Source organism: Pollachius pollachius (assembly GCF_949987615.1).
Source record: "Pollachius pollachius genome assembly, chromosome: 12".
NCBI lineage: Eukaryota > Metazoa > Chordata > Actinopteri > Gadiformes > Gadidae > Pollachius > Pollachius pollachius.
In genome coordinates, this window is record NC_136945.1 from 13,620,369 (window position 1) to 13,630,955 (window position 10,587).

The 10,587-nt window shown below is 49.4% G+C and overlaps 1 protein-coding gene across 1 annotated transcript in view; it reads right to left on the reverse strand.

The window, feature by feature from the left end:
• The window catches only part of dlgap4b (discs, large homolog-associated protein 4b), a gene marked incomplete at its 5' end in the record, with an annotated part of 29,788 nt that extends 23,938 nt beyond the window's left edge, over positions 1–5,850 (reverse strand). The window contains 3 exons of the mRNA XM_079748774.1: positions 1,209–1,359; positions 4,025–4,239; positions 4,615–5,850. Coding sequence (XP_079604900.1) covers positions 1,209–1,359; positions 4,025–4,239; positions 4,615–5,850 — 1,602 coding nt within the window. The remainder of the gene's footprint in view (positions 1–1,208; positions 1,360–4,024; positions 4,240–4,614) is intronic.
• Between the last annotated feature and the right edge of the window lie 4,737 nt (positions 5,851–10,587).

The following is a 10,587-nucleotide window of genomic DNA, read 5'->3' on the forward strand; positions in this document are numbered from 1 at the left end:
GTCCCACTGAAACCTAGTATGCTGCTGCTCATGTCTACCTTCAAACTGCCAACCTCACACATCAAGCTGTGCTATGAAGACGTGTGATGTCTGGACTACAAAGCAAAAAACGCAGACATCGCTCACCCTGTTCTTTCAGGCTCACACCTGACAGACAGCAAAGACTTCCAAGAGAAGTTGGAGGTTAGAGAATCGGGGAGAGGATGTTCGAATGCATGCAAATCAAAACAGGGTGATGCAGCGTTGTTGGTGAGGCTGATAGGGGGAGAGGAAGGGGAAGGGCTGCTGTCTTTAAAGTCAAAGACACAGCCCTGAGGGGCTTTTTTTTTTTGTCTCGACTCTTGACTCTTAATACAGCGTTTAAACTATGGTAAAGTCTTTTAGAAAGAAAGTAAGAAATTAAAGAAGAAAGGAACAAAATATCAAAGGAAGAAAGAAAGAAGAAAAGAAGGAGCATTACATTTTCTTTTGAAGATGAGGGTTTCAGTAAACTCATCTAGGTTTTGGTTTGGTCTTTATGATTACACACAATATTTATGTGCAATATACCAAATATTAACAGAAGCATATGAATTCAAAAGTTGTCTTTGAACTTTTTTTATGTTTAAAGATTCGTCAATGGCTATGTCCAAATGCTTTATGTAACTGATAGCTTCCGAAGCCTGTGATAGCTCCATTGAATGAGATCATAGCCCATTGAGAACATTAGTTGATCGTTATGGTAACCATGTCAGTGGAAGGCTAATAGCTCTGGTATAAGTGGTCAAATTAGATCTGAAAGCGCAAAGCATCAGTCACTCAGCTTCGGGCGCAGTCCATTAAAAAGAGATCTGCTGATGGGAGGATGGTTCTTTTTGTCGAATTGGAGCAACTTTTAATGATGCCATTCACTCTGATATCTGTGAAAAGGTTTACAGCTTTACTCGCAAAGGAGTCAAAAAAGAATGAACGCAGTCTGAACCCGAGTAAAAATAAGTAGTGTAAAAATGATACAAGAAGCAAAAGGGCAGAGGGGCAGAACAACAACGACGCAGTAAACTCGCGGTGGCATTAAAGCTTGTCTCTAAATATATTTATTTCTTGGCAAGATTTATATGCAATATAAATCAAGTAATCAAAGTAATTCAAAGGAGATCGGCCGAGAGCATAGATTCAGCTCCCACGGCTCCTCTCCCTCCTGTACCACGGTGTGCGTGGAGGAGGCTGACCTGTCCTAGGCAGCTGCCCCGGCCCAGGGTGCTGCAGGCCTGGCTGAAGTCGTCGTCGTCCCATCGGGGGAAGGAGGAGCCCGGGCCCCCGATGCAGTCCAGGTTGTCCAGGCTGCGGTTGTTGGAGAGCTCGCTGAGAGACGGAAGACAGCTGGAAGGAAGGAAAGACAGACAGACCACCGGGGGGTAAAGACAGAGGGAAGCGTGTGAGGTATGGAGCACGACAGGCATGTCACCTGCTGTATGTTACATGTCTCCGTCGAACAGACGTGGAAACAAAAAGCCAAAACAAGGAAAGAAAAAAAGGTACAAAGACCTAAGTATGAAATGACCAGCGGAGCCAGAAATAAAATCAACATTTCTGAAAACAAGGCAAATAAAGAGAGGAAAAATGGGTCATCCTCTGTGTCAGTAGTTTCATTGCAACTCAGAAATTAATCACTGCACTGAATGTGGAACAACCAGACCCCATTCTCCAATCTAGATTTGACGGTTTACCACTTCAGCGTCGAAGCGCGCGGCAAGCTAGTTTCATTTGCGCTAAATGAATGCATTTTCTACCAGCTTCCATCATGTTGCCAAAGTCAAAGAAAGTTCGGATCAAAGTCCTTCACCAAACCAATCCGCAACACTTCTTTTTGCTTTCTCATTCTTTGTTGGCATACAGTGACAGCGACATGACGGTTCGCTTTGCAGGTTATCCTCCTTGACACTTTGCTAGCGGAAGGAATGAGTCCACTAGGCACAGGACACAGGACACTGTTTTTGTCCACCTTGAAATCTTCCCCAGCAGATGGTATTGAGAAGCTCGGGGGCGTTCTGACGGCATATGAGGACGGCATTTCACACCACGGTGACTTCCAAAATTTACATCTCAATTTGCATCTGGCGCAGCGCGGGGCGTTGGGCGTGGGGGGTGACGGACGGGACGTCCTGTGACCAAAGAGGACTCGGTGTGCTCCGCAGCCCCCCCCCCCCCCCCCCCCCCCCCCGAGCTGACGGGCCAATCACTGACCTGCTCATTGACCTGGCCAGATGGTGGCGAGAGGACACACTGTGGAGGGGAGACCACAGGGCGTCCAGCTCCCCCTGCAACATGCTGTAATCCAGGGTCGGGCTGCTCATTTGAGTCAGGGTGGAGCGGACCACAGAGAGGGTGCGGGGGTGTAGGCAAGTCAGGGGTCGGCAGTTGGAGCAAGGTTAAACAATCAATGCACACTTTAACAGAAATGGTCTTGTCGATATTTGCATAAGGGGTGTGACTGGGTTGTTATCACGTTACTATGTCCATTTTAAATAATATACATAAAATAAAAACGGCAAGCACAGCGCTTATAAGAAAATGATAAATAACATAACCGCAATAATTATACAATCATTTCCGCATCAACAACTTTCTACGAATGCCAATGTACTTCACATCTGCCTTGTATGTGGAAACCCGATAAATTGAACAATTCTATTAGAAAATTACAGTTGTGTCTTTAGGTTGCAATCGCGGAATCGAAAAGCTAATCCATCAGCGATTTGAGTGCAGAAGCAAAGGTAGAAAACCACAGACTGTAACGTCCCCTGCAGCATCTCCAGGGTCACGATCGACTCAGCATTGCTGCTTATTTTTAATATACAACAACAAAGCAACAACAGAACAACAGTAAAAAGGAATAAAAGCCAATTCCTCTACGACCTGCTGTGCCTCTACTCCCTGTGTGTGTGTGTGTGCTTCAGGGAGCATGTGATCCATGAAGTCCATTGAGTCAGAGAATCAGTGAACAGCAGATATCTGTGTGTGTGTGTGTGTGTGTGTGTGTGCGTGTGCGTGTGCGTGTGCGTGTGTGTGTGTGTGTGTGTGTGCACGTGTCCTCTCATGCAGCCACAGACGGTGGAACTCGGGGCCATTCGGCCCACTCTGGGCCCACTCTGGGCCCACCGCCGCTCAGTCGTAGTAGGGATGATGACCCAGGCATGTGGAGGTTGACAGGGAGCTCGACGCGGCCAAATACTACGCGTGAGTAAGCACAGCCTGGTCCGCTGCTGAGCTGCTCTCTGTGTGGGTGGAGGGTGTGTTGGTCTCAGCGTGTCTGTGTGTGGTGTGTGTTTGTGTCTGTGTAAGTGTGCGAATGTGTGTGTGTTTGTCTCAGTGAGTGAGTGCGTGAGTGTGTGAGTGCTGTGTGTCTGAGTATCTGTGTATGTGTGCGTGTATGTGTGTGTTTGGCGGAGTGTGTGCATGTGTGAGTGTCTGATGTGATCTGTATGTGTGTGTGCGTTTGTGTCTGTTAGTCTGAGTGCATGTGCACATTTGTCTCAGTGCCTGAGTGCGTGAGTGTATGTGTTTGTTTGTGTGTATGTGCTTTTGTATGTGTGTAGTTTGTCTCAGTGTGTGTGTGCGTATGCGTTTGTTTGTCTCAGTGTGCGTGTGTGTGAGTGTTGAAGTGTGTGTGTGTCCCCAGGTGAATCTGTGTGCACAGTAAGTAGGTCATGTAAATAAGTATGTCAAGATCATGATGGGTTCTTTGCCGCATGGCACACATCTTTAAGTAAGGTCCTTTGTGGGTGTGTTTGTCCCTGTATCTGTGCAGTGATTTTGTCCTAGTTCTCTATCTGCGTAAATGTCAATGGGGGTATGTGGCTTGTTAACTATGTAACATATTGTTGATCGGTGTCCTATTTGTAACATGTTTTTGCCCTAACACTTACTCCTACTCCCTTGCTGTCAGTTTGTTGCTCTGTGAAGGTTATCTCCTATATTAAATTTTTCTCGTTGCGTCACTACCTTCAGTGTCAGGTCAAGGGGTGTGTTTGGGTGGGGGTCTTACTTGCGCTGAGGAAGTTGGTCACTCAGAGACTGCTGGGTGGCCCTGAGGTAACTCTGGCGGCGGGCGGTGGATTTGGGCGACGGTTTGGGGCTTCCGTCCGAGTCGTCACTTTCCTCCATGTCGCCCATGGCCTTCACGTAGCTGCCGCTACGCATGCGTCGACACGGGATCTCCTGGGCCCCGCCCACCCGGCCCAGGGTGCTGCTCCAGTCTCCCTGTAGGGCAGGACACAGAAACATAGGTCATTCACCACCGAGGCAGGCCGCAGCACTGGTAACACCCCTGCTTCAGTGACTGTGGTAAAGGCAATGTGATCGAACAGGGGGCAGGAAAGTGGGCAGTCTTTCCAAATTTGGCGTCGGGGGAGTGGCTGACTGGTACCTTATACCTAACCCTTACTTCCAACTGGCAGGTACTGTGTTCGATCCCTAATTAATGCAAGCCACCTGTAAGCATCATTGACCAAGATGACTAACCCCCTATCTGCCCCATCATCCCACTGAATTGCGTCCCACTGGATAAAAGAGTGTGGTCCGATCATGTGCCTTTCATCCATGTAAATATGACACCAGAACTTGAGCGGTACTCACCCTTCGACCCACCTGCAGATAGTTTCCCGTAAGCTCTGGCTGGCAGGACTTGGACTTGAGCATGGATCTGTCAAGGGTGGCCGAGACCTTGGAGGAGGGGGGGAGGACCTGCCTGGGCTGGCCCATGGTCATCGTGGACCAGGAGTTCCCTTTCATGAAGTCACTGTCGTGTATCCCCAGCGACCCACCGCCCCCTCCTCCTCCTCCACCTCCGCCCACGGCCACGGAGAGGGCCGGGTACCGCATCTCCTGGGTGCTCTTGGAGGAGCTGATGGTGTTGTAGCCGCTGTGGATGTACCGGTTTTGGGCCGGCTGGCTGTCGTGGCCCGAGGCGCGGCCCACCGTCATCATGGCCACGGGGTTGCGGTAGTTGCTCAGGTCGCTGCTGTCCAGGTCGTCGGAGCTCCAGTAGCCCGACATGTTGGAGCGCGGCCGCCGCTTGGCCTGGCCCTCCGACTTGGTGCCCCGGTCTTTGCTCTTGGAGCGCCGGCCCTGCTTGCTGCCGTCCTCCGTGCCCGAGGAGGTTCCCCCGCTGCCGCCCGAGCGTCCGTTGACGTTGCCCTTCATGTGCTGGCCCTCCAGCGACTGGGACTTGGCGAAGAGCTTCTGCACCGAGTGCAGCATGTAGCGGATGCGCCCGGGGCTGTCGGTGCGCTGTTTGGCGTCGGCGGCGACGGCGGCGGACGTCCGGTGGTACTGCAGCGTGCTGAAGCCGTCGCGGCCGCCCGGCAGCTGGCTCTCAAACTGCTCCAGCATGTTGGAGGTCGGCGCCTGGATCTTGGACGCATGGTGGTGGTGGTGCGAGATGGTGGCCGAGCCGCTGTTGATCAGGGCCGTCCGTCCGCCCATGCCCGCCATGCTCGCCATCCCCATGCCCATGGACATGGAGGTGCCCAGGGTGCCCGTGCTGATCCCGCCGATGTTGTCCTCCCCGGGCGGGGAGAAGTCGGACTGGTCGTAGGAGTTGTAGTGGATGCGGGGGAAGGTGCTGCTGTTGGACAGCTGGTTGTTGAGCGGCAGCAGGAGGTCCGAGGGCAGGGAGACGGGGTTGCCCGAGGTGTAGTGGTGGGGGTCCATGGTGCCGTAGTGGTCCATGGTGGCGGGGCTGAGGAGGTAGGGGCTGTGCGGCAGGGTGCTGGTCTGGTGGGATGGGGGGTACATGGCTTCCGGGTGCCCCAGTGCCGGATCGCAGGAGTCGGACAGGTGCCGGTGGCGGTTGGCCCCCAACCCTCTCATGGTAGTCAGGAGGGGCCCGGCCCTCTAGAAGATCCCCGGACCAGGGAGAGAAAGACAGTGGGTTCGGCGGTGAGTCCTAGGAGGGAGGAGAAAACACGCAAGCATTAGATGGGTCACACGCGCAGACACACAGACACACACACATATACACACACATCAAATATCTTCTTATCAGAAATTCTCCTTCATAGGATGCCTTGGTCTTTCTTCCACCGAACGTGACCTGAATGGTGAAGTCTGTCTGCATTAACATTCAGGGGCTGTCTTGATACGGGGCTTTACTGCTAACTCCAGTGTCTCGTGGAGTGAATCTGGATGGACGTGGCTGATATTTCATGAAGAAGATGGTCTCTGACTCTGGCATGAGTACAAGGACATGCACACCAGAATAGAATAATCAGAAAGGACTTATGGCTGACACACACACACACACACACACACACACACACACACACACACACACACACACACACACACACACACCCACACACACACACACACACACACACACACACACACACACACAATGCATCAATGCTGAAGGTGGGCTGAGCATCATGTTGAATGAACTATATCTGGACTGTAGGAAGTGTTGCTCATATAGCAAACACAGGATATATAGGATAAATAAGTCAGAGCAAACTATTATGACGAAAGCCCTTTTGTCATATTTTCTGTTTCATTGACTTAAAGATAAGCATTTGCTATAGCTACAGTTTACCCTTGGTAAGAAGGTTAAAGCTAACCCTGGGTAATTACCGGATAAATAGATCCTTGGTAAAACTTATCAGGTATCCTACTTAGCCCCACTGTGTGAAGAGACAGCTTTGAGTATGTCTTCCTGGCAGGCTCAAACTCAGATGTGTCAGAGAGAGAGTCGGAGCAGTGTTATGCATTGAATGTTTAAGGGAGGGATATCATGCATCCTTGTAATCTGCCTGCAAGTCAGTAAGAGCTCCATCTATTCTCAGCCTCCACATCAAAGGAGCCTCAACCCCACGTCTGCTGCTAGCTGATAGCCCGGCGCTCAATAGAAGACTGCCTGGGTCTTATGGGTTCCCGCAGGTTAGCTTATGTCCAACCGGTAGCCTTCTCTCTCTGCCCATCTGTCTCTCTCTAGAATCTATACTCTCTCTATCCCCTCTCTCTCTATCCTCATGCTCTATCTCTCTCCATCAAATGTATCTCTTTCCCCATCCTCCCTCTCTCTCTCTCTCTCTCTCTCTCTCTCTCTCTCTCTCTCTCTCTCTCTCTCTCTCTCTCTCTCTCTATATATATATATCCTCTCCCACCTCCAGTGGTCATTGCTGGCACTGGGCTCCACTATCCTGTCCTGTCTTAACAAGCCCAGGTTTTTTAGAGTGAAGCCACAGAACAAGATTGGAACAGTGGGTGGCAGGTGTGGGCAGCCACCAATGGCTGGGACCCCACAGAGGCTGTCCACGCCAGGGCCCGGCGAGGCGTCGGCTACGATGCTGCTTTCTTGCTCTGGAACAGGACAGATGGTAAACTCACTAAGGGTTAACCCGTAACATTACGCTAGGGTCTCCTGGTCGGTTCCCCCTCCAGGTGTTGTTAACTGACGCAAATTCGACAGCCTTCTTCTGCTAGTTGAGGGTGATGCAGGAGAACAGGAGAGAATGAGAGTCCACACATGCACCCAAAAATGTATCAAAACTACCGCTCTGTGTCGTGATTTCATTAAAACCGAAAGCGTAATGAAATACAATGGTGTACAATGTGCCGTTATGAAGGTTTCAATGCCATATTTTTGGTTTATTTTGATGAATACGCGTCTACACTGAGGCACACACACACACACACACACGTACACAAACCTATTCATTAACCAGTACACCTCTATGACATGATGGTAAGCCATGAGACAAATGCATCTGTGTAAATTACAGGCCAGAGAGGATAAATCCCCCCCAGCTATAAGCTAGCTGAAGGCATGGACCAATGTCATTAACAGAGGCTCTCAGAGTGCCATCTCCTCTGATAGGGTCGAATCCTCTAAATCCTTTAACAGCATATTAGCTGTCTCATCTTCTCTGTGACACGCCACTTAGGCTTAACATAGCCTTCTTAATGTGTCAACCAGTCTGGCTCAAACCTCCAGACAGAAAACTGCATATTAATACCACAGAGGCAACCTTTGAATTCCACTTTCTGAACGCAAAAATACTGAAGATGTCAATGTTTTTGAACAAAACACTGTGCGGCTACGGCCTTAGAAATGTTGAAGATAGGCTAATGCTTTATTTATCCCCAAGGGAAGCGGTAGGAATTGCATGTGCACAGTATACAAAGTGTAGTGTTATCATACGTATACAGAGTATATACAGAATTTAAACACCGTTAACAAATGTTCAGAGTGTGCTATATTACAGAAACCTGGAAACCAAGTCTTGCAAATTCTTGTGAGCCACGGCAACGTAAGAGGTTATCAACTAGGTCTAGACCCCTTGTCGTGGTCAGCCCACAGTGCTGAACTTCTGCACTGCAGAAGTGTAAATGGGATGGAGGTAGGGAGTCCAAAATCTCCTGCTGGCTTCACAGCATGGGAGAAAATGTCCCCCTCCCCACACATCAGAACCATCGATTTCCAGGTCTTTTTATTGGAAAAAAGATAATGGCTGGCACTGAGTGTCACTGAGCAGTGCTGGACGTTATGGATCCGAGTCAATGGTAGTCGCCAAGTGGGAGCACGGTCATTGACTGTGAATACTGTTGAAACCTTCTTTGCACTCTGAGTCAAAGAACGTGTGTCCAAAATCCAAGCCCAGCATTTACTCAGCATTGGCATGCCTTCCTCCATTCTCTCCCTCCTTGACACCGTCCCTAGCCGACTTCCTACCCCCTACACCCTCTTCCCCTCTGGACTGACTCCCGGACCTCTCTCGTTCACTGGCCAGTGAACCAGGGCTTGTTGGTTGTCCTGGGGAAGTGACTGACAACGCCGCCACTCTCATAGAACCTGAATGTCGCCACAGAGGCCTTCACAGGCCACAAAAGGGGTTGGATCTTATGTATGTGAAATTGACTCCCAGTGGTCATATTGAATATAATAGTGGTTATGTGGGGCCAAAACTCTTGCTGGGTATTACAGGGTGTTAAGAAGTTCTGAAATTCCGAAAAGTGGTAGCAGTAGCTAGACGTGTGTGTGTTCTCTTCTCATACTCACATGTATACAAACTACTTTGCCTGCTGATATACAGCAAGAAACATGGCGTTTGTGTATGTGTATGTGCATGTGCATATGTGTGTGTGTGTGTGTGTGTGTGTGTGTGTGTGTCCCTGTCTGTCTGTTCATGCATGTGTGTGCGTTTGTGCATGCTTATAATCCTGCGTTTGTGCGCATGTGTTTGGTTTACACCTAGCTAGGGGCTTCTGGTGACTGGAGAGCTGCCATCTGGGTCTCCCGGGGAGTTTGGAACACAGTCTAACTCATGACCTTAGTCCCTTTACCGTCACCACGCCACCACCTCAAACATTACCATGTCCTCTCTCTCTGTCTGCCCCGGCCGTGCTGCCAGTCAGGGTCGCAAGCAGCCGCAGTACACCCTGTTGACCAAAAGAGGGCGACCACACCCAGTTCTATTGGCGTCTGATTTTAACAGGGACATTGATGTGCACTGCACACACATTCTCCAGAGAGGGAGACACATGTGCATATAGTTAATTACCAAGTGCTGTGTTGCAGCATTCATTGCACAGCATTCTACATTCAAATACATGCAGAATCAATCAAGTCTTCCAGTCTGTCACCAACAACATATAAAACCTGTATGAGCACCATGAACACAACATAACACAAAAGTGGGAACATATAAACACTCTGTACATGATTAATTATGAAAACCATTTGAATTTCATGTTTCTAATCCAATTCAGGATTTACACTTACACTTACACCAAATATCCTAAAAGTATGGGCTCCCAAATCCATACTTGAGTATCGTTGCCCCCAATACACCACACTAAAGGTTTCCAAACAAAAGCCTGTGCTGTAACTCAATGCATTGACCCTGCATTAGCAGGAATCTTGGTTGCCTGGACCACCCATGCAGTAGCACAACATAAATGCAGGGCAGTTAGTCAGAACGTAGCACAGTCTGTTCCATCTGCTTCATAGGCTTAAAGCACTGCCCTGTTTATGCGTGTGTGTGCCTGTGTGTGTGTGTGTGTGTGTGTGTGTGTGTGTGTGTGTGTGTGCTTGCTTGCGTGCATGTGTGTGTGTGTATAAGAGAGAGAGAGAGAGAGAGGGAGTAATGTGTTTGCATGTGTGAGCATTTGCTAAAATACTCCAGCTAGAGCATCTCTATTTAGTCTACTCTTTCATTCAACCCATTTCAACAAGACTTTCGAACGTGACATGAACAGAGATCATTCCAAAAAGACAAACTCACATGGTGAGCCAGAGAGATGGCAGCGAGGTTACCATTCTGGGGGAACGAAAGTTATGTGAGAGTTAATTGGAAATTGGTGCATTTATTGAGCCATGATTATTTATGTGAACCAATAAACCAAATCGCTTGGCTCAGAGCGAAGCTATATCCTAAATAATATAGTGATCTACGGAATCCAAGGACCTGCGCTCCCTTGTTCCATCCACCACGCCCCTTTGAGTGTGTACCTACAGCTGTGCAGCACACAACACACAGTTGATCTGCAGCTGTAGTTCACACGTGGGAGACGTGTGTTCTGAGCGAGATCGGAAAATGAAAGGCAGAT